Below are 23,087 nucleotides of genomic sequence, written 5' to 3'. Positions count from 1 at the left end.
AAGAAGGAGGAGGAGGTACATACCATTTTAGATTGTTGTTATCGTCTGTTTGTTCTGATGTCTCGAGGTATATCGTAGTGTACTGGGTATGTATCTATCTGATAGATATTGGTTGATGTGCAGATATGAAGATAGATGGAAGATGATGATTAATCAACAAGTTGGCCACCTACTTGGTCATTATTGACAGTTCCTCAAACTGATGTGGACGAACGAACGAAAAGTCAGTGGCGGATTACATTATGTAATCAGAAAAACGACGGTTTTCACAAGAATCCTTCCTTACTCTTCCTTCTTCATTCCTCCGACTCATGGTCAGCAGCGTAGCCCGAGAGATATGCATAGGGTTGATTCCGGGCGAGCAAGTTGGAGAGCGATCAGCTTCTTGACCATGCACCTTGCTTATTCGCGTAGGATAATCATCAACATCCTTTTACATGCTTTTACGCTTGATTATCATACGAGTGAATATATATTAAGTGAGAATAATGTCAAAAAGTCGTATAGAGAACATTTAATGAAAGTATGAAACTATAAACACGAAAACATCTACATGAACCTTGACTATGTAGAAGAAGGAAAAAGAAATATAATGTGATGGAAAAATTGATGTATACAAGAATGTCTTTGAATGAAAGAAAATCTGTCTATTGTATATATACATTTAAACTGCAACGGCTGCTCCGTCCTATAACAACAACAAACTAAATCTTCACCACATCCATGCCTGCACTAGTATGAGTATGCGAATTCTTCTGACCCTCCACACAAACTTCCACCGAAGCTAACCACTTATCTTTCAACGCCTCATCGACGGACCAACGTGTTTTAGGATCAGGATCCAACATATGTTTCACCACGTTCCTGCATTCTCTCGGAATGAGGTTATTCAGAGGTGCGGGTGTAGGTGGTTTTTCAGTCGTACCGTCTCCTTTGTAAGTCGAAAGGTAAGTCGCAAAGGTCGGATCGGTCGTTTTGGCGACTCTCCATGGCAATTCTTGGAATTGCATACAGTAGAAGACAATCGCTGCTGCCCAGACGTCTACTTGTCTGGCATCGTATTCTACACAAGACCCATAAATCAGTGGCAAATCAGATAGTATGGAGGATAAGTAATACTCACCTTTATGATCGAATAACTCTGGAGCAATATACGGTTCCGATCCGCACAATCCCTTTGACAAGTGTGTTTTCTTCTCCCAACACATCCTGAATACATCGGAAACACCAAAATCGGTAATCTACACATGACCACCGTACTCATCAGCATGAATACTTACTTTATTTACGGAATACAAACAGAAACGCTCAACTCACCTTGACATGACCTCTACCGTCTAATAATAAATTCTCAGGTTTGATATCCCTATGAGCTACACCCATCGAATGAAGATATTGTATACCTTGCAAGATCTGCTTGAAGGTACATTCAACTTCTGAACTTGACATTCCACCTTTTTTAATGGCTGCGTAGAGATCACCACCTGGACAGTACTCCATGACTTCACACCAATGATGTTGCTCATCCTGAACCAAGTCGACCGTCTCGACCACATTCATATGATGGAGTGTCGATGATATACAGAACTCGGAAGTGAGCTTCTTGACGTAATCCTTCTCAGTTTCGTTCTTTCTCCTCTTTCGGAATTCCTTCACGGCGTAAAGCTTTTCTTCTCGTCTATCCCATTTATGTGCTAATCTGACAACGGCAGTCGCACCTTTTCCAATGGCGGCTTTATCGCAGATACCGTATTTCTTCAATAACGATACAGTAGAAGCATTGTCCCCTCCTCCGTATTCTGATCCAGCTTTGGTAGATGCCCGATCGGACCCTTTTTGAGATCCATTGGCAGATGCTTTTCGAGACAATTTAGGTCCGTTGTCACCCAGCCCGACAAGATCTTTGAGAGTGAATTTGTTACCGGAGCTGGCAGTGACTTCTTGTTTGTTCGCCACAACAACAGGTTGACCGCCGACCAAAGCGACAGGTTTATCTTTACCACCTGTAGACCCATGAGAGGCAGATCGCCCGGAAAGCTTTCTCTGTAAGGGCGGAGCTGGAACGGGAGGTGTGGAAGCGCCCTTCCTATCTCGATCGGTAGGAGGTTGGGCATGAGGATCCTGACCAGAACTCTGTCTTCTGAAACTTGGTGCTCTGGAGGGAGGCCTTGAATGATCCGAATCAGATACGTTGGCAGGTGGAGTAGAGGGAGTCAAAGGTGGTGATCGGGTAGCATCTCGACTTGGAGGTTGAGGAGAACGACTTCTGGGCGAGGTGTAGCCGCTACTGGAATGTTGACGTGAGACGTCGACAGATAGATTCTCGTGATGCGCTTTCGCTTCAGCTTGTGCTTGTGCTTGAGCATGAGCAGCAAGTTTCGCTTCATGTTTGGCTTCGTTGGGATGAAACATCTTGTGCAAGAATGATTTCTTAGCTCCATGTTCACCTAACATCGTGGGTTTACTTGTAGTGGTATGAGCTCTGGAAGATCGAGTTTGACCCTCGGGATGTTTTTCGTGGGTATGGTGCGATCCAGCGTAGACCGATGCGGATGAGTTGGCTCTTGACATCTGAGCGGAGGTCAATCCGCTGACAGGAGGTGGCGGAATATTCATAGAGTGACCTGGATGAGGTGAATTGGTAGTTGATGGGAGAGGGCGGACTAAAGTCCATTATAACAATGTTAGACAAGACATAAGAGGAAAAGGAGAGGAAGTGATGCTTACAGTTTGGGAATGGAAATGAGGTATCAGGTAAGCCAGGTTGAGGATGATGGACTTTAGGTGAATCTGTACTTCCGACAGTAGCGAGACTTGAACTGAGAGGGGGACGAGCATGATCGTGTCCACCATTTAGAGACCGATGAGCTTCACTACCTCCAAGAGGCGATGGGTGGTAATCCTGTTTGGCGTGTTGAAGGTGCGAGAGGTTGGGAGGACTGACTGGTTCAGCCTCTGATTCCGGAGTGGAATTTTGGGAAGAGAGCGATGGGGTACCAAGAGCGTGAGTATGGGTAGAAGAAGGTGGTTTGAGGGTATCGAACATGTATGGAAGATCTTTGACGTTTACGACTTTACTTGTTGCTTGGTTCTGGATCGCAGATGATCATGTCAGTAAAGACTCGATATAAACAGGTGAATAACGTCGACACGAAGTTAACTCACTGTTTTCGTATCGTCCGGGATACCTTCTTCATCTGTAGCTTCCGGTATCGTCCCCACACCATGACCACCGTTCGAAGTTGGAACCACCGACATGTTGGGATTGATATGATTGATCAGGAAAACTGAATGGGATTGAGGGTATGTATACGGATGAAGGATTGATTATTCTGATATTACTAAGCTGATAGTTAAGCGTTTGATACCTTGAATCGCTAATAACGATATATCACACTAATGTGCGTTGGGTTACAAACTATCCACCATATTATACGTCACAGTTGGTATAGCGAGTTTGGGTGTCTTTCGAGTGAATATGCGAATAAGCGAGATTCCTGTCAAACCAAATATGTCGATCGCACAGCGAGTGACAGAGATGGATTGGTGTATGCCGAGAAAGAGTATAAGAGAGGTTGTTGGTTGAGTAGTGAGGCGAAGAGTGGTGGGCATTGATGGTGGATGACGATTGATTGTATGTGCATGTTATAAGAAGTGGCGAGATAGACGAAGAGCGACAGTTTTGTTAGCTATTTTTCGACTTTTCTTTTGAATGTGAAAATCGACCAGCGATTGGATGTTTACGGTTTAAAGAACATGGAGCAGAGAACGTAGAGAGATAGAAGTAGAAGCCAGAGGACAGATGGGTACAGGGAATTCGACGGGATGTATTGTCAAAATGGCTCGAAACAGATACAAGGCGTAGATCCCTTGATGTTTCCTTTTTGTAGGATCGTAATGAGTATCAAACAAAGGCTCACCTGCTAGATTATATATCCCACTTTTCAGCTATCTATATGAACAAAGGCGAGTTGAAGGGGTGGAGTTGATGGATCGATGGGTGTGGGTTGGTATATCTATGTGATGAGGCAAAAATTATGGTCGATCAGTTTCTGATTTTGTACCAGTTCAACATGACAAATCAACGAATGTCAGGTAGCGCAACGACAATTTATCATCAGACGAACCCTCCCCTCCTTTGAGCACATCTTCTTGGTCATAACACCACAAACGTTCATCCACACCTGACATGAGATAGAATAGACTCACGTTTTGCTGGTATGAAATAGTAAAGGTTCTTATCCGATGGGGTAGGGCAAGGTAAGATGATTGATCAAGAAAAACCTCCCGTCCAAAGCAGAACAGAGAACCCCCTTTCGCCACCTTATAACGCGTTGATCTGTTCGATTGGATCTACTCGTAATGTTTATGTTCGATCCGTATAGATGATCTGAGATGGTGATTCGATGTTTCTGAAGATGGAGTGTATACACGGTATGACTTGAGATTAAAAGGCTCACTACCAGTTGACAGATATATACGAAGTATACCTGGAACTGGGATTATTAACCATTCACCTAAACTTACACCTGAGAATAGAGAAAAATCGCTCATTACGAAATTCGATCCAAATTACTAATATCCCTAAACGATTACTAACGCGGTTCCCAATGAACCATTAGGAATTTTATAAATATCGGGAATCGCTTGAACCTGCCAATTACCATAAAGAGCATTTCTTTCGTCCCATCGCTCCCATATCCCAGGCACATAGCTAGTTACGTAGTTTTCTCAGTAGTGGGAGTTGGTGAGTCTCAGTCTGTTTGCCATGGCTGAGGTTTAAAATAGAAAATTTATGTTGACGGCGATGTAGGACCATTATGCGAAGCTCTTCGTACTGTACACTCACTCTTCCAGCCGGATGATAAAGGCTCTCTGTTCCTCAGGAGAAAACAATAAAAATAGGACAAGCATCTGAGTATCATGCAAAAAACATCTCCTTGCTGTCACACAAGTGAAGCTCTTCACCATATGAACTCGGCGCAAGCTCCTCCATAACGATGACGAAACCTTGTTCTATTGATGCCGGCATGACCATCTTTCTGTATAATTGCAAAAATGATTTTCTAGTTCCTTCTTCCCTTCGTCTGGGTGCGCCATCCAAGCGACAAAATGACTATCTATGTAGTGCACGTTGGACGTGAGCGTAAGCAGGACATGAAATAACTCTCCTTGTAAGTTACCAATTCCCCATCTCTCTCTCTCTCTGCATTCAGAAATGATGTGTGATGACGTTTTCGCCTTTTGCTGTGACTCGCCTCTCTAACGATTGGTGGAAAATCCCTCAACGCTGGTTGTATCCTAACCGGGTTGTGGCATCTGTCCAAACCGCATGGGTCTCGCGTGGGCGAAAAGGTGGAGGGAGGGACGCGCTTCAGAAGGAGTGTAAGTTGAGGTGGCGGAGAAGTGAGAAATGAGAAAATCAAAAAACAACATAACACAGCATTTCACAGTTGATAGTAGAACATTAGCTTGGGCTGATCTTCGCTTGGCATATCTTAATCATCGCCTGAGCTGAAAGAAGGAGGTAGAATACGGAACATCCATAATCGGAGAGACGGAAGAGAGTCGAACGTCATCAACACAGCTTGTGCGACCATCACTACGCGCGGTCAAAGTGTGATTGCCACAAATAATTAGATCAATAGAACCATCAACCATCAACTCATCCTTCAAAGTCCAAGTAGATAGTACTTCAACTTGCATCTTGCAACTTGACATACAACATCTTCACCATCCAACCATCCTTCTGAACCAATCGTGACTATTCCAACCCCGCTATCAGGCATCACATCTCGAACCAAGTACAACACCACCACATCCATAAACACCAGTCATCATTCAATCAATCCACCGCTCTCAATTGTTAGAACCCACCATCAGAGATACAATACAACACGATGGAAAGGCTGAAAAACGTATTCTCATCGTCCTCGTCGGCAACTGCAAAATTATCCAAAGCTTTCAAATTCAACAGCGATCATAATATCTTAAGAAGGACAAACACGAATGGATTAGGTGGAGGGAACCCATTCTTGGATGGGCCGATATTGGAAGAGGTATGTTCGAATTCCTAGTTACAGTTCCTATCCGAAGATGGATGGAAAGCACATATTATCTTATCGGATGGGTTGAGATGGGAGTGAAACGATGAGACCTGGACAGAGGATTTGAGACATTTGTGAAACTTCCCATTTATGCGACGAGAGGCTGACTTTATCATCACCACCTTTGTTACCTCTTCATCCTGGATCCAATTGACCAATCTGTATCGACCAATCGTCAATTTCACTTCATTGTTTCGATTTGACTTTTGCATGATCATACATTCCACTCTACGAAATGACATTCATTCACCCATCGTACACCGATAATATCCAACAGCCCTCATTACCTAAATCCCACTTGATCATCCATGTAGTAGCTGTAAGTGCGATCTCTTTCTGTAGGCTTTATCGATGTGACTGAATTAATTTGACTCCCTCCTTCTATTCTAGATATTCTTCACATTCCTAGCGATATGTACGATGGGCGCCGTAGCAGGGTTTCAAGCAAAATGGGTTGGAGTATGTGAGTATCAGCTATCTAGATTTCATCATCAAATCAAATCAGCATCAAGCAAACAGAACCTTTCGCTGATTGATGTGTGATCATGTTTTTAGCCGGAGGAACAGGATTCACCCTTTTCCTACTCTTGCTCTCATTCGTACTTTCGGTTTTCTTACTGGTAGTACCCATCGTGTATGATCGGTGAGTTCATCTTCACTCATTTAAATCAACTTCTCAATTACTTTGTTCAAGATGTTACTGACCGTATCGGCGGTTTTGACTCAAAACAGATGGGATCGATTGAAGAGACCTGCACAGTTCCTGAATCAAACTAGATCAACTTTCATCTTACACGCTTTCGGATCATTTTTGATGCTATTATCCGCTTTTATCGTGACTATCAGTGGTGAGTGAGGTCATTCATACACGATTGATAGTCCCTTATATTGCGTGAGCTGTTACTGATTATCCCCGTTTCTCTCCTTATATAACAGCTTGGACAGCGAAAGGATGCAAGAACTCTGATGACGACCCCAATGCAGACTTGGGAGATGATTTCAAGAATGGTTTGAAAGATTGGTGTACTACTAAGAAGGCTTCTGCTATCTTTGATTGGTTCTCATTCGGTAAGTCTCTGTTCTTTCTAAGAAGAAACCTATATCTCTTTCCTTGCCAAAATCACGTTCACGTTTAATGAATTGACGAAAATCAGCTAACATAACTTGATGTTCCCCTTATAGGCGCATGGGCAGCTCTCCTGATTCTCACCGCATTGGTATTCCGTAAAGAAAGACGTTCCAACCGACATCGCGAACCAGCTTTCATTCCACCTGAATCTACTGGCGTGTCATACTCCAACATCCTTCAGGCCGATGACGAGCGATACGCAGATAAAGGTGACTCGGGCTCTTACGCTCATTCGCACGAAACACCTATAACGGCTTCAAACGGATATGGCTATTCCAGAACGAACGTTCCTTCTTCCGCGGGTGGCATGCAAGGTCACAATGTGTTGAGTAGACCCAGTGTAGACGCTTATGGGGCATTCGATGGTGATATGCCTGGAGGTACTACTCAGCATTCCTCGTTGAGCGATAATATAGGACAGAGTAGGACGATGCAGCTGGCTTATACTGATCCATGTGAGTCGGGGATGGACATACAATCAATTGTTTACCCAAAATAGACACACAATCACTGATATTATGTTATTGATCGATTAGACGCTCAAATCAGAGCATCTTTGATGAGCTCAACTTCCTCTCAACCAGGCTACGCAGCTCAGCAACAAGCTCCTCAACAGTTATATGGAAATGGTGGATTACCCAATCCACCTGCCTATGGGGGATACAGATAAGTGTTAATAGGTTGTAGGGCAGAAGGGATGATGGAGTATGTTACGCGATAGCAGATAACGAAATTATACGATGTTTACGATACGATTCATGTATATACCCGAATGGACTTTTGGTCTCATGTCGAACTTGGGAATGGGAGATGTGTTACATAGATGTATGAAATGTATTTTTCACTTAGATGTGAGATGTATCTTGTAAAGTCAACGAGCGGCCAACCCGATTAGCACCGATACATAGTACCTATCTGATATGAAGTTGAGAAAGAGATGTACTAGAATGGATGACACGTCAATGCCAATGACAATACTTCATTGTGATTTCATTTCAATGTCACTTGATATAGCTACACGAATAGATGACAACCTCGACCTGATTGATACTAGTAATCATTATCGAAATTTCCTGTTCAGACTGATTCTCCTAAACCTTCTTGTTCACTTCATCAGCTGCATCTCTGGCCTTTCCGGCAGCCGATCCAAGAGCTTGGTTTGCATTTTGTCTAGCGGATTCGGCGGTCTCCTTGGCTGATTGGGAAACTGAGGAGGCTTTGGAGTCGATCTCAGATTGAGAGGGAGTTTTGGCGTCTACAAGTCGAGTGTTCCATACATGATCAGTATCAACCGCCACTGCAACAAAGACGACGATATGCATGAATGGCAATGTACTCACTGACTGTATCTTTAGCACTTTCAGTGGCGTGTTGAGCGGATTCAAGGCCTGAAGCGAGCGTTTGACCGACTTTCTTGTTTACCTATGGTATGACAAGACACGCAGCATAATATCAGCCAAGTTGCACTCAGTTATGAGCTATATGAGTGAAAAGGTGCAAGAGAGAAACTTACAGCGTCAGCAGCATCTTTGACTGACTCGGTGAGAGTCTTTGACCTAATAGCAGAAGTGGATAAAGCTCGGTAGGAGATTCGAGAGGTGGTCAAGGGGAGAGTGGTGGTAGCTCTGAGGAAAGACATTTTAGTCGTTGTTGTGTATGTGTTGAGTGGTTTAATCGCTGTTGTTAGTTTGAGAAGTATATCTTGGTAGAATGGAGAACAAGGGAGGTCTTATGATTATATGTTCATATATTTGTTAATATATATATATATATAGCTGTTCCGTTTGGAGCACTCGTACTTCGGTTATTCATGGTCAGGCAGTGACGTGACCTCATTCATCATCATTCCTCATCCATCTCCCCTTGCTCTTTTTACTTTCTCACGATTATCATCTATAAGCTATAACATAATATACTTCCAACCTTGTGAATGCCAATGCAACTGCAAATTAGAGAAGAGCAGGAATCATACCATTCCGTCATTTGTGACTTGTGGTATGGTGGAGTGACGTCATACCCTGAATCCGTCTTAACTGGGTCTGTCCAATAACCGCATACTACTACTAGGACTACCAGTGTGGTAGAACGTGTCGTGTCGTAGCAGTGAGTGATTGATCGACCAGTCAGATCATCCTATTTAAACCCAAACTCACTTCTCCATCTCAATCTCGAATTCCATTATCTGGACAAAAGACAGACCAAACACACACACTCACATCAGACCACCATGGCAATCTTCCAAAGCGCTCTTGCGCCATTCACAGTCAAAGGTTTTTACCTTATAACCTGGGGTACCGCTTTGGGTACAAACGTCTGGAACACTGTGGTGAGTGGGGTTGGGTTATTGAAGATCGAAAAGAAAGTAGGATGTATGCTGATCTCCTATAATTTATCTTCTCCTTGTTTTCTTGAATTGTAATTTGGTCTCTTCCACTCGATGATAAATCTGCGAATGTCGATGGAATTACATCTCAAATCTCGATTTGATCGGATCCTAATTGTCCTGCCTCGATCAAACCGATTCGAACCGTACCGTATTTGCCTAATCTGTCCGCCGTCTACCTCCTTGGCTCTTCTATATTTACTTGGTTCGCCCACAGTCCGGATACAGAACTTACAAGACCCTCCCTCGACAAACATTCGGTACCCTTCAATCGCGACTCCAACCTCTCTATTTCACTTTCTCTTCCATCGCCACCTCTACTCTCCTCTTCACTCACTACTGGTTCCATCCAGGACTCATCTCATCTCCTAGAGTACCTCCTCACCACACAAACTCTCCGGAGGGTATCCAAGCCTTGTTGATCATCGGATCGCTCGTCCCCCAATTACTTAACCTCGTCGTTGTCTCTCCCCTGGCTAGTGATGTCATGTTCGAAAGACACAGACAAGAGAGAGTGGAAGGTAAGGAGTACGATGAGCCTAATGTGAGTGTCAATTTTGAGTTCATGAGATCATATGTGACCATCCAGCATCTTCTCGTTTCTCGTTCTATCATTGTCCTGTCATTCTCTTTTTAACTCTCTCGCTCTCTTTTGGGCGAGAACTACAGTTCCTCCTTATTCTCAATATCGATCATCTCTTCCCTAACGTCCAAATCGTGTCTCCTATATCTGTTCCTTCAAACGATCACATCTCCATTTTCATCTTCTATCCTTCACACAATTACTTTATACAAAATACTGATCATAATTCTATACTGTGACAGGTCTCCGAAACCCTCCAAAAGCTTAACAAGAAATTCTCCTTATACCACGGTATCGCCTCTGCCCTTAACACCGTTTCATTCTTGGCTTTGGCAGGTTTAGGTTTGCACGTTAGCATGTAAGGTCGATCGTCCTAGTGAATTCCAATGTTCATACTCTGTCCATCTTGTGACAAGACCATCATTAGGATTGAGTGGAGCGGAGTGGATGGGATAGAAGCAAGGAAATCAGGAAAACAGAAGAAAAAGAAGATAATACGGAAAGGAATGGAATAGCTATGTTATGTGTTTTTCCATCCATCCATCTATTTATCTTATCTATTTTATTTCACCTGTCATTGTTCTAGTAGCGATATACATATGAAATCATGAAGAACTATCATTCAAAGTTGTCATTGGATTGATGCAGTATAAACAGATTTCTTGACTCGATCCAATTTGACCAATTGAGACTAATCATCTTGACTCCGTAGGAGAGCTCCTTGTTAGTCTCTTACGTGCTGACACTCATTGTTCAATCTTCATATCAAGAAGGGAAATGGAATGTTTAAGGGCTTTCAATTCGTGTGATCAATTCCAGATATCAAGCTAGAAATCAAATCTTGATACTCATGCGAGATACATATCAGACACGATCGCTATCATCGGATCATCCGTTCGTTCAAGAACTTAGGTCAAATGAAAAATATCACCTTCAAAAGACAATACATCGATTCATGAAAAAATTGATATTATTAACCATGTTGTATATCCCCTTTGTAGAAAATCTAAAACAAAAAACAAACACATTACAAAAAGCCAAAGAGAATGTATCACAAGCAAGGTTCCGATAGGTACTTGACACTAAGATTTTTGATTGATCCGTTGTTGGAAGGCGAAGCGAAGCATATAAAAGAATATAGGTAACACTCTGACTCTGTGACTCTGGGTTGACACAAGGAAAATAATGAGAATTCTAGGTGTCTCATTCTCCACCACAAGATATGTACTCGTGAGGCTTCTACATTCGTACCCACCACACACCACAATACCATCACGACCTACCACCTCCTTCACCCGTACCCGCCGTCGTAACCGTACCAGCAGGAGGCAGTGTAGGTGGGGGGACAGGTGAAGTCGATTTAGCTGGTTTACTGCTTTCCGCTGCTAAGCTCCCAGATTGGGTGGTGCCAAAAGGTGAGGAATTGCCATTGGAGGTTTGACATGGTGATCTACCTGTGAAAATTTGGGGCCCCAAGGAATCAGCCAGCTGCACCTCATATACCTCTCATACTCTTATGCGATATATAATCAGATTAAACTCAGAGGATTTATCCGTAAAGAGGACGATCAAATGTCAAGGTTGTTTTCACAAACAGCAAACGCGTCTCAATGCTCAAGAAACTTACCTTTATTCTGACCGACTCCCATTCCTCCTATGCCCTTGCCAACCCCCATAGGTACACCCAGACCCATACCACCCAGGCCTATACCCATCCCGAACAACCCATTTCCCGGTTGACCAGTCGAGCTAGCAAGGTAGTCGGCTAGGCTAGCGAACCGACTTGGGAAATCCGGTCTCTCCCTCCCATGTGCATTCGGTGGTATACCCGAGCCCGACCTGTCATTCGCTGATATCGTCGTTGATGACGATGAACTAGGGTTAGAGTTCGATCGAGGTGGTTGAGCAGGAATCGCACTACCAGAACCACCCGTATTGGGTCCAAGTTGTGTTGAGCCAGTCGAATTCGAACGGATCGGTCCGCTCTCATTTACAGCTGATAGAGGTGGCGATTTCTTGTCTAATCCTGACCCGGCTCCGGTTGAGCCCCGTCTTATCCCAGTGTTACTGGAAGCTAACGAATTACCCGGTGGAAGATTATGAGATATCGTCGGTGTACCTAACGAGCTAGGAGTTTTGGGTGAACTACCATCCCTTTTGGCATTCCCATTTATACCCCTGCTCCACAATCCTATAGGACTCATAGGTTCCTCCTCGGGCGATTTCACTTTCTGCACCGATGAATCACGCCTTGGTCCGGCGAACAAATCCGACGTGGTAGGTACCGTCCTTCCTTCTCGCCTTTGGACAGGTTGATTCTGATTCTGCTGAGTTGAAACGCTTTGCTGAGGCGGTTGATAGGACTTAGCATTAGTGTTGGATGTGTTCGCTATCCGAGGAGGATAATTGGTATGGGCTGCTTGAGATTGCTGTTGCGGTAGAGAAGGGGTAGAATTATGTCGAGGTTGATGTGATTCGTGAGACTGCTGCTGAGTCTGGGGATAAGAATATATCGTTGTACCTCCGTTGACAGGCTGCGAGGATGATGATCCTGCAACATTGTATTGAGGAGCGAAAATGGCTGGAGAGGCATTCCTCGTCGATTGGAGCTGACGCCGAGTATGCTGCTACGACAATGAATCCGTCAGTGATTCACCCCTCGTCAAGGCGAAAGGTGGGTATGCGGTAGGATTCACCAAAAAAGGTCAGGGCTGAAGGGGATGATAATGTATACGGGACAAGCCAACTCACATCCATCAAAGCCAAATCATGATTCCCTTCCTCCCTACTCAACTGACTAGGCGTAGCTCCAGCTGACCAATCAAAAGCTCTAATGGTCGAAGGTTGCCCGACTTTAGGTACTGGTTTGACTGTACAGAAAATTAGCCATGCTAAGTCGATTAAGTTGTCGCATGTTGAAATTGGACCTTCGACATACCTATACGAGGGGTCTCGATTTCATTCTTCTCTCTAGCCAACCTCCGTCTCTTTGACCAAGTATGCTCAAACTCATCCCAATGTAGTCTATCTCTGTCCTCCTATATCCCCCACAAAAATTATCAACACCCAGGCAGAGAAGATACATGAGTTGAGGAGGAGATATATGCTCACAGTCCAAGAAGACCATATCAAATGTTTCTCAGCCTCCCTGACCCTCTTCAGTTCTCCCAAAGTCTGTTGATGCCGACGCGAAGCGACCTCATGTAATTTCTCACGTCTATCGCTGAGAGTCTTATATAGGTATTTGAGAGCAGGGTGGGTACCTATAGTATTCTTCAGTAATCCACGCATATATGGATAATTGAATATGACATACCATTCAAGATCATCTCTTCCTCTGCTGCAGCTTCCTCCATCCTCTCGATATAGAGTCTATCCCTTAAAGCAGCGAATTTCAGTTCTAGCTGAACTAACGAACGCATAGCTGCTGTAGTCGGGGGAGGCGCATGGGTCGAATGCGATGATTTACCGTGAGTTGGGACAGTAAGGTATGCTGGGGAGTCTGTTGTGGTCACAGCAGATCAGCTATAGCCGCTCACGAAGAACCGGTGGAGGATGAGGAGGAGGCGAGATCTTACCTGCAGCTTCGTGATCATGATCGTTCTCTTCGACGTCCTCATGTTCCTGCTCATCTTCCGCATCTTGATCTATGGGTTCACCTTCCTCTTCACCTGCCAGATTCTCATTTTCTTCTCCTTCCTCTCCATCCTGAGGTTGCTCAACTTCAACTTCAATCTCGACGGGTGGTTCGACATCAACTTCATCTTCATCGATTACAATCTTCTCTCCCATTTCCTTCTCTTCCTCCAGCTCTTCTTCTTCTTCTTCGGCAGGAGGCGGATCTTCAGTCGATGTCGATTCGTCCTGAACAGACGCTTTGCTATCGTTCAAACTGATATCCTCCGTCTCTCCCTCGTCCACGGTCTCATCGAGTAAATCTTTCGACTTTTCTAGCGCGCTATCCGATTCTTCTACATTAGTCGGTTCAGCCCTCATAGTCACATCGCCATCTTCGTCATCCTCATTCTCAACATCACCATCTTCGTCCCCTTCCCGTTCGCTATCGTCGGCATTCGCTTCATCTTGACTATCGTCAACACGAGGAGCATTCAGTTTCAACGTGATCTTAGGTGAAGGTTGGGGCGAAGGCGTTATGGATTTATCGCTTGGGGGAGGGGTGAGGGACGCTGTAGAAGCTTGTGAATCTTCTCTATGCGACCTATTCGCCATGAAATTATAAGCTCTCAGCTTAACATCCAAATCATCAAGAGACAAGTAGTACTCACCTTGATTCACTAGAGATGGATCGTCTGATAGTACCTGTCCGATTATCGAGTCTTACACCTTCCTCTTCTTCCTCTTCCTCCTCCTCTTCTTCTTCTTCGGTGAGCTCACTATCTTCATCACCATCATCCGGCTGTTCCTCCTCTTCCTCATCATCCGTCAGAGGCAATGTAGAGCTCGTAGCTGGACTTCTGATCTCAGGTGCAGCGTCTAGGTCCGCGTCTGGATCTATCGGTAGATCATTTCCACGAGCTATCGATGAAGGGGAAGATAAGGGGGAAGATGTCTTTCGTGGTGCCGGTAGCTCTTTCTCGGGAGAGAGCGAGGGGGAGCGCTGAGGGGCCAGCGGTTGAGCAGGTTGGTGAGGAGATGTGAGCGACATGATGGTGGCCGATGAGGATTGGCAACAAGCCAAGGAAGGACGGGGGAACGATGAGGATCGGTTTTGGTCGGAGCTTTGAGCTTTGAGCTTGGCTGGGCTGGGTATATCAGCTAGCTAGCTAGCTTGCTTAGCTGTCAGACCTGTGATAGCAGTGGTGTATCGAGCTGTGAAAGTGACTATATGTGGTATGATACGGACAGAGTAGTGATGATGGTGATGAACAATAATTCTTGACGAGGAATGAAATGATAGCACCATACACCAACCGGGATAACCCATCACCATCCATCCCATCCCATCCATTACCACTTGCCCAAAAACGTCACAACACACAACACTACACTGGCACTACTACTTTCCGATTTCAGCGGTTGTCCTTATACACGTGCTCCATTTAAAGCTGGGTGTTCTAGCTGAAAGCTTATCCCTGTCAACACGCGCGAGACATGGTGTACCACGTGACACAGCTTCCTTGTGGCGGTCCGAGAACCGATAGGGGGGTGTCGTACCGTAACTTCTCTCATTTCAATGCATGTCACACATCTAAGAATACAAATCATCCGTATCTGCTGGTCTAATTGTTTGGACCAGAGAGGAGGAAGTATAGGTAGGCTATCGGGAAAGCGGTAGGAGGCAGAAGTATGGATACGTTCGATTAATCTCCTCGCAATTTCTGTACTCGCTTGAGAACAGAGTCTTTTGCAGGGTCTGTAGTGAGAGCAGGTTGGTCAGCAATCATTGCGGGTGTACTCGTATGGCGTGAAGGAGGTGTGGGTTCTGCTGGTGTCGCAAAGTGACCTCTCTTCCAGTTACTGGTCTACCCTTGATCCGCATTCTCATCCTGTCTCTGACTATGAAAGTGAGTCTTCCCACTTCATTGTCGTTGAATGCTACTGTCCTCCTGCCTTCTTTCACCGATTATGACCCAGCTATCTCCTCAATTCTCTTTGAACACCTATAGAGCGAGGAAGCTACACCTTGCGTCCCTCTCTCGTATTGATAACATATAATCCCAATGGAGAAAAGATGTCTGCACTCACCATACGGATGTTCTTTACTTGGGATTTCTAACAGCGCAGGGAAAGCAGCCTGATACCTATCCACAGTGGGTCGTATTTTCTCGGCGATCTACATTCAGTAAGATTTATACAACGTGGATCAGTTATCCTTCATTTTTCGCTTTCTGGAGGTGTAGTGGTGGACATCGAAACAGCCTAGGTTTAGTAGGACAGAGATCCACTCACATGTTGATTGATAAGTAAGATAGCAACATCTTTACGTTCAGTAAAATCTTGAAAAGCAGATTCGATTACACTTGTTTGAGTTTCTGCGGGTGATAAAACAGTCATCAGCTATACTCATCATTGTCCGATTTCCATAGACTCGAGCAGCTGACATGGAGCACACGATATGCCCAGGGAAGAACACATCCTACTCACTGGCATCAACGATCAAGAAATTCTTCTTCTGATTCTGATCTACATGACCAATTCCGGCCAACAACAAACCCGTTACCGAGTCCTATTCAATTCGGTACCCATCAGCGGATATCCACTCTGTTCATGACGGCAAGCTGATTGCATTTACCCACCTCATCTCCTATCACCGCTAGCAAGTTCCTATCTTTCGGGTTACTCGTCGTGGCTGCCATCTTGGAAAGTCTTGTTATGCTTGATATCAATGCAGATGCAGAAAGAGAAAGGAGATGAACCTAGATGAATGACATGACGAGTACTGTGGGCGATGTCTTAGCGTAAAGGAGATTGCGGCCATGTCCGCCAAATGCGAAGTGCGGGGCAGTCGACTAGTTGCTCGTTTCTGTCAACAATTATTCGAACCGATTTCATATCGATTTCGACAATCTTCAGATACGCATATATTCTGTATACAGGTATAGAACAGACAGGGCCAAACAGGAAATGGGACACAATGGCACATGAGGATTTGAGTCTGCCGGAGCTCATAGGGAGAGCTTACGCTCGAGCTCTTCCTCCCAAGAAGGTGAGCAAGTTTATATAATCGTCATTTGAAAGCTCATAGCTGATCTTTCTTCATGTTGCGTCGAATAGTTTACTAAGCTCATACGATCGCGATTTCTCGAGACGAGCGAAACTCAGAATGTGGATGATAGCATATCAGGTATGTTCACTAGGGCTCGGCTGACGTTACTTCCAGCTGATGACCTGTTCCAGCTGCCATCCTACCTTACCTCGTCCCTTCACCGCCCTCCCTGATACTCTCATACCTATCTCACCTATTATCAAATACAACACTTATCACCTCAAGAACGATGTTTATCCATCTTTTATTCTATATACACAATCATGACTTACCATCAATATCATCAATAATATCAATAACCAATATCCTCTCAACCCATCCTACAGGTTTAGATCGACCCATACCATCTCTCTTATCGCCTTTCACCAGCGAGCTCAGGATTCAGCCTGACGTTGGTCCATCCACATCTACAAGCGTTGTACAAGATCAGAATCAAATTTCAACTTTATCCCTCCTCTTACCGCTCTTACGTATATCTTCGACCAACTCGCCAAATTCAATATCATCCCTTGTAGGTTATCTATCAAAGTTCATCTCGGTCCTTTCTGCTTTCCCTTCACCAACTTTGGATGTAGGTCTGGAAGCTGGCCAACTATTGCCTAGTCTACCGGAAGAGATAGGTACCCACCTAAGAGGACTGTTGAGTGGTTTGATGACAGATTTGGATAATCAAGATTTGATGGTTCAAGCGAACCAACAGCACCAACAGCCAAACCAAGATATACAAATGGGTGATGATAATACTCAGAATGCGAGTACATCTCAAGATATTAGGAAAGGTGAAAGTAAATTACCCTTGAGACAAACGATAATATTCTTATTGGAGTATATCAAGCGGATGAGTATCAAGAGATCAGGTAGCTCGACGACAACGACGATGGATGATTTCAAAGAGCGATATAGAGCTTTGGTCAGGGTCGGAAAGCAGATAACGAATGATGCGGAGGAATTGTTAAGGGTGTTATTGGAAGTTACAATACAAGGTTTGGTGGGATCGAATGTGGATACTTTACAATGTGCCGAACATTGGAGAATAGTGGTGGAAGATGTTAGTAATCTCTTGAAATGGTGGAAAGACAATCGTATAGATGATTTTGGTTTTCCCGTAAGTCACACTTCGATAGACCGATGGACATAATTGACGGAATATCAGCTGATCCCTTTAATGTCTTTCCCGCAGGACGACCCATCAAACGTTTTATCAACACTGTTCCAATCACTCTCACCGTCGATGCAGACGTTTTCCGAGCAACTATCGCAGAGGTATAGTAACCTAGTACAACAAGCTGAGAACGAGGATGATGGAAGTACATTCACACCTCTCGAAGGATGGTGAGTCAGCTCCTTCTAGCTTCTATTCACTCTGAAGAGCACAAAGCTGATGATGGATGACTGCTTAGGCATCTACTATCTCTGCAAGAAACTCTGTTATCGAAATTTGCCCAGGTAGGAATAATCAATCATGAACAAGGATCAGCCATCGCTCCTGGCGTGAATATCTATACGTTCTCACCGGGAGAATCCTTAACAGTGAGCTGGTCTATCCGTGTTAGACATGGATCTAGCTGACGAGTCTGCTTCCCATCAGAATCGACTCTCTTCCGAATCCCATCCTCACCTACCTTCCTTAGTTCACACCATCCAATATTCCTTCGGAGCATCTTCGACATTTTCCAAGGAAGTCACGCAAATTATCGAATCGTGCCCTGTCACTCCTCCACCAGAAAATATATTCAACTACATAGCTTCGCAGCCTGGTCTACTAGCTTGTCTGACCACTCAGATAAGTCCCCTGGCGTTGTTGGACCTGATGCAAGAGCGATTATTGGATCTTGGAGTGGACGAACAAAGTAGGAATGATGATCCGCAAGGAAGTTTGACAAGATTTGGTGAGGGCGTTGCGTTGATAGAAGCTTTTGTAGCTCATCACCAGGTATATCAGCTATCCTAACGATTTCATTGTCAAGGTCTGAGCTGATCTGATGTGATTGATTGTTGGTCGGGATAGTTACCTTTACCTCCTTTATTAGAAGATGTAAGATGTGCGATCAGTTTTAGTCATTTGGATGAGGAGAGTAAGGAATGTATGGACGGATGGGTCAAAGCTATTGTGAGTTGAGTTTGTTTTATGACAACACTTAACGAATTCTCTCTGCGAGTCGGACATGCAAACACGATGCGTCGCACTCGGCTCGAAATGGACCTCAGCATTCCGCTATAAGCATGTATCCGGCGCTAATATCCTATTTGTAACTTGACAGTTCGGCTCAGACGGCATAGAAGATGCCATCCTACTTGCCACTCCACCTCAAAAGCTATACAAACTATCACCTACACTTATTCAACAAGCCGTAGCGGCAGTAACAGCCTCTCAGATAGACCTCGATACGCTCCACAGCGGTCTCTCATATTTCTCACAACCTTTGTTGAGTTGGTGCCTTGGTGGTGTAGTAGCGTGGTTGTGTAAAGAGATCAAGAGACAGGGGTAAGCTTCAATATAATGCTTAGATCTCGATAAAATGACTGATAATATATGATTTACCAGACTTCTATCAGCTATCCACCTGGTAGTTCTACAGGATCTGATCCTCGGCCATTCATGCCCCGAAGCACTCATACGTGTCAACTCCAAAGGGCTTAACGAACTTCTCAGTCCTAATAGCGGCTTGACACCGGTATTTGAATCTTCCAATTTCGACTTAGTTGGAATACGCGCCAAACTCGATTCATTAGGATTGAACGCTTCCTTACCTACTTCAGAGATCGATCTTAAAGGCGCTCTGAACCTTGTAAGCCAGCTCGACCTCGCTCCGGCAGGATGGGAAAAGACGTTGTTGGATTCGTTGGATGCAGAAGTGGCGATGAGAGGAAGAGAGGGATGTTTGGACATTGTGCTGGAACAGGTTGAAATCAATCAAAATGGCGATTTAGCCGGATTCGTACCTCTTCTATTGGCTTTATCAACGTCGTCGACAGGTGGATATACCTTACTGGAGAGTCTGTTCGGTCATCCGAAAAAATTATTATCTCCCCAAACGGATGATTCACTCAAACGATCGTTGAGTTACGCTTCGGCTCTCAATTCGAATTCGGGACAATTCGTATTTGAGAGTCTTGTATATGAGTTGGAATATCTGGTATCTTTACCTGTCAAGATGGATGATGAGCTATCTCAATCTCAGGATGAGAAGATAAGGAAAAAGAGAAAAACGAATCAAGATGGTGGTGTGATGAATAAATTGAATGTGGGACAGAGAGAGAAGTTGGAAAGTCTGATTAGGGGATTGAGGGATGATGAGTTGTTAAGAGGTAGATTTGGAAATGGGATGATAGAAAGATTAGATCGCATTTTGTAATTTATCAGTCATATAGAGATGAGATGTATCGATTATGTATCAGAGGGGCTGTACTTCAAGGACCCTGCCTGGTAGGCAGAACCAGTATACGAATTACATGATGTTGTGAAGACAAAAAAAAAAATATAGAGATTCACTGTGATCTAATTTATCAGACATCATAGTCCTTCGTTTCCCCCCTATCCAATCGATCTGCCTATTCAACTTTTTAACCACCGACAATCATGGTTTGATGATAACAAACTTGATATCCTTGGGCATCGGGATACTGTAAGTACAACATACAACACCTCACGCTTCTCTTGATCTAGCTCTAGTACCAGGAAGTGCAAGTATAGGTCGCAGTGAGATGGTGGAATTGTGTTTGGTTATACAGATGATGATCTGCCCGAGTAAGTTTGCTCTGTAATTTACACACCATAACTTGACACATTGATGGTAAGGTATTATGATGGAGCATGAATCACATGTTGCGGGAGTCAAACCCTATTCTAGGTTTATGCTGAGTAGAACAGATTTGAACAAGATGTAAAAATTCCATGGACGATAATCCATACAATTTAATCCACTTCGTTGATATTCGTTATGACCAAATAAACACTCTAATCCACACCCCTTCCTTGACATAGGCCGAAGCATGCAGCAACATTCATCTATATTGAGAGGTAACTCTTTCTATCTGAATTGATATTCATTCATCTAGAACAACACAATCACAATCACAATTTCCGCTGATATACATCTAATCATATCTAACACTACAACCCAGCAGACTTGATCATATCTTGATAGCCGCATAATCTCAAAAGGTTTCTCTGTAACATTGCAATCGTCATCATACCCACCGAAGGAACGTAGATTGATGCCTGAAACATGATGAAAAGTCAGTATCAATCGATCATTCTGTTTATGCGTTTGATCATTCCATAAACATCTAATCTCGCTCGATTTTTCCTCCTTGAATTCTTCGTAGTTGCAAGTTTCTTCTTTTCCATTCTATGCAGAACCATGAACTCCCTCATCTACACCGTTTTACCACTCTTCAAAAATAGCCAAAAAGTTAATCACTCACCCTCTCTCTCACATCCGCTTCAAAGTTCTTCTCACCAGCCACGTTCACACAGATACAACCATCTTTCAGATCCTTCGTTGGAACCTTGTACGAAGCTACGGGTACAGCCGAAATGACCACATCTGAGATTGACAATGCCTGAGCCAAGGTGAATTCCGGTAAGGGGGTAGTGATGTGATGAGGGTTGAATTTGGAGGTGGTGGTGGATGTGGAAGGTCTTTTGGAGAATTCGACGATTGCTAAGTGAGAGGTGGGAAAAAAAAAATCAGCATGGAGCTTGCAATGATAGTACCTCCTTCGATTCACAAAGAATCAGATTTGGGTCGGCACAGGACATGATAATTGATTAACAAGGACGGATACTTTCCCCAGCACACAATGCATTTATTCAAGAAGAAATGATGATAAAACACTCACAGCCAATATCCACACTGATCACCCTCGCACCATCATTCGCCAACAAAGCTGCCAAAGGTCTACCAACGACCTCCGATCTATTTATGACGGTGATCACTTTCCCTCTAGCTCTATCACCGTATTCTAACATTTTGTTGTATACTCCGATATGTTCTAGAACTTTGACAATGGCCAGTGGTGTACAGGGTAAGATCGATTTGACGGTTCCCTCAGGGACAACCTCTTCGTTGGATTTAGGGGTTTTGGTGGTTAGTGGAGTTGGGAGATGGGATGAGGGAATGGGTCGGAGTGTTAGAGGGGAGATAAATCGAATACTGCGATACAAGGTCAGCAGTATAACGCAGTGAGACGATATGGATATGCCATGTTGTATAGCCAGTAGGACGGTACATGAAAATATAATTTCAGATTGTGATGAGAAAGCAAACACCCACTTGTGATACAAGTTGAACAAGAATTGATGATTTAAACCTTCGACATCCTTCTGAGGTGAGACGACAGATTGCAGATATTGATCTTGTCGTCCGCCGTAGATTGGGTAGTAGACCATTATACCGTGTACGTCTGGGTCGTCGTTGGCCTGGAGAGTCGAGGGAAAATCAGCATTTATCAGTCTCACAATCATCAAAAGCAGGAATGCCATTTTCAGCGTGCTTCATCACTGTTTGAGAACTTTTCTATCGGGAAGCAAGCATCGGACAGTCTTCATCCTGCCTTCTCATCCTTCCTCTCCCTTTCGACCCCATTTCAATCCCATCTCGCGCACATCTTTACTCCCTTCTTGCCCCCGGGTCTCCGGAGCTACTTCAACTCACCTCCAAAATACCCTCCTCTACATCAATCCCCACTCCCTCCCCATCCAATCCTTCCCTCGCCTCACCCACCAACCTAAGTTCGAACTGAATACCAATCTGCTCGCAGGCCTTCTTGGTGAATTCCGCATAGGTCCTCGCATCGTCCTTCTTCGTTGCCAGGATTCCAATCAACTTAGGGGGAGTATTATTGAAGCGCTCCGAAGCCATAGCTGAAAGAAGTTCGGTCTTGAAAGGGGTATGGACTTTGCCGGCTGTCACGAGCAGACCTTGAGGAGCGGGAGTAGAGGACATCTTGATGACGATTGGACAGGATTTCGTTCTGAGGCTAGATCAAGGTGATTTATATGAAGCTTGATTGATGAGATAGGTGATCGCTCGAGTCAAAATCCACTGAGTATGATGCTCAATGACGAGATGATGATTCTCACTTGTCTGATACTCGTGTGGTGATACTCGTTATATCTTATCTCACCTTTTTAAACTTTTTTCCCCACTTTG

General features: G+C 44.3%; 8 protein-coding genes across 8 annotated transcripts; 3 read left to right on the top strand and 5 right to left on the bottom strand.

The window, feature by feature from the left end:
* Positions 1-704: 704 nt before the first annotated feature.
* On the bottom strand, positions 705-3,258 carry I203_105222 (uncharacterized protein; the record flags this gene model as incomplete). Its single annotated transcript, XM_019144391.1, has 5 exons — positions 705-1,063; positions 1,124-1,241; positions 1,318-2,663; positions 2,728-3,091; positions 3,166-3,258. The coding sequence occupies 5 exons, from the start codon at positions 3,256-3,258 to the stop codon at positions 705-707; spliced, it is 2,280 nt and encodes a 759-aa protein (XP_019005726.1).
* A 2,642-nt stretch (positions 3,259-5,900) lies between these two features.
* Positions 5,901-7,906, top strand: I203_105221 (uncharacterized protein; the record flags this gene model as incomplete). Its single annotated transcript, XM_019144390.2, has 8 exons — positions 5,901-6,059; positions 6,385-6,426; positions 6,498-6,570; positions 6,663-6,750; positions 6,840-6,955; positions 7,044-7,175; positions 7,290-7,691; positions 7,773-7,906. 8 exons carry the CDS (start codon positions 5,901-5,903, stop codon positions 7,904-7,906), a joined length of 1,146 nt encoding a protein of 381 aa, XP_019005725.2.
* A 421-nt stretch (positions 7,907-8,327) lies between these two features.
* On the bottom strand, positions 8,328-8,875 carry I203_105220 (uncharacterized protein; the record flags this gene model as incomplete). The annotated part of the gene is made up of 3 exons (XM_019144389.1): positions 8,328-8,491; positions 8,577-8,658; positions 8,750-8,875. The coding sequence occupies 3 exons, from the start codon at positions 8,873-8,875 to the stop codon at positions 8,328-8,330; spliced, it is 372 nt and encodes a 123-aa protein (XP_019005724.1).
* Positions 8,876-9,463: 588 nt separating this feature from the next.
* Positions 9,464-10,564, top strand: I203_105219 (uncharacterized protein; the record flags this gene model as incomplete). Its single annotated transcript, XM_019144388.1, has 3 exons — positions 9,464-9,562; positions 9,837-10,163; positions 10,445-10,564. 3 exons carry the CDS (start codon positions 9,464-9,466, stop codon positions 10,562-10,564), a joined length of 546 nt encoding a protein of 181 aa, XP_019005723.1.
* A 910-nt stretch (positions 10,565-11,474) lies between these two features.
* I203_105218 (uncharacterized protein) lies at positions 11,475-14,868 on the bottom strand (the record flags this gene model as incomplete). Its single annotated transcript, XM_065517715.1, has 8 exons — positions 11,475-11,656; positions 11,830-12,829; positions 12,954-13,072; positions 13,141-13,240; positions 13,314-13,465; positions 13,519-13,704; positions 13,781-14,421; positions 14,489-14,868. The coding sequence occupies 8 exons, from the start codon at positions 14,866-14,868 to the stop codon at positions 11,475-11,477; spliced, it is 2,760 nt and encodes a 919-aa protein (XP_065373019.1).
* A 655-nt stretch (positions 14,869-15,523) lies between these two features.
* I203_105217 (V-type proton ATPase subunit F) lies at positions 15,524-16,519 on the bottom strand (the record flags this gene model as incomplete). Its single annotated transcript, XM_019144386.1, has 5 exons — positions 15,524-15,576; positions 15,909-15,996; positions 16,113-16,195; positions 16,308-16,389; positions 16,460-16,519. The coding sequence occupies 5 exons, from the start codon at positions 16,517-16,519 to the stop codon at positions 15,524-15,526; spliced, it is 366 nt and encodes a 121-aa protein (XP_019005721.1).
* A 278-nt stretch (positions 16,520-16,797) lies between these two features.
* On the top strand, positions 16,798-20,285 carry I203_105216 (uncharacterized protein; the record flags this gene model as incomplete). Its single annotated transcript, XM_019144385.1, has 9 exons — positions 16,798-16,869; positions 16,938-17,007; positions 17,061-18,034; positions 18,110-18,261; positions 18,330-18,459; positions 18,518-18,862; positions 18,938-19,039; positions 19,191-19,414; positions 19,475-20,285. 9 exons carry the CDS (start codon positions 16,798-16,800, stop codon positions 20,283-20,285), a joined length of 2,880 nt encoding a protein of 959 aa, XP_019005720.1.
* A 758-nt stretch (positions 20,286-21,043) lies between these two features.
* I203_105215 (uncharacterized protein) lies at positions 21,044-22,880 on the bottom strand (the record flags this gene model as incomplete). The annotated part of the gene is made up of 5 exons (XM_065517714.1): positions 21,044-21,151; positions 21,358-21,596; positions 21,775-22,088; positions 22,209-22,354; positions 22,590-22,880. 5 exons carry the CDS (start codon positions 22,878-22,880, stop codon positions 21,044-21,046), a joined length of 1,098 nt encoding a protein of 365 aa, XP_065373018.1.
* Between the last annotated feature and the right edge of the window lie 207 nt (positions 22,881-23,087).

This window comes from Kwoniella mangroviensis, assembly GCF_000507465.2.
Source record: "Kwoniella mangroviensis CBS 8507 chromosome 1 map unlocalized Ctg02, whole genome shotgun sequence".
NCBI lineage: Eukaryota > Fungi > Basidiomycota > Tremellomycetes > Tremellales > Cryptococcaceae > Kwoniella > Kwoniella mangrovensis.
Note: the sequence above shows the minus strand (reverse complement) of the source record. Positions and strands in the feature narration are given on the sequence as shown.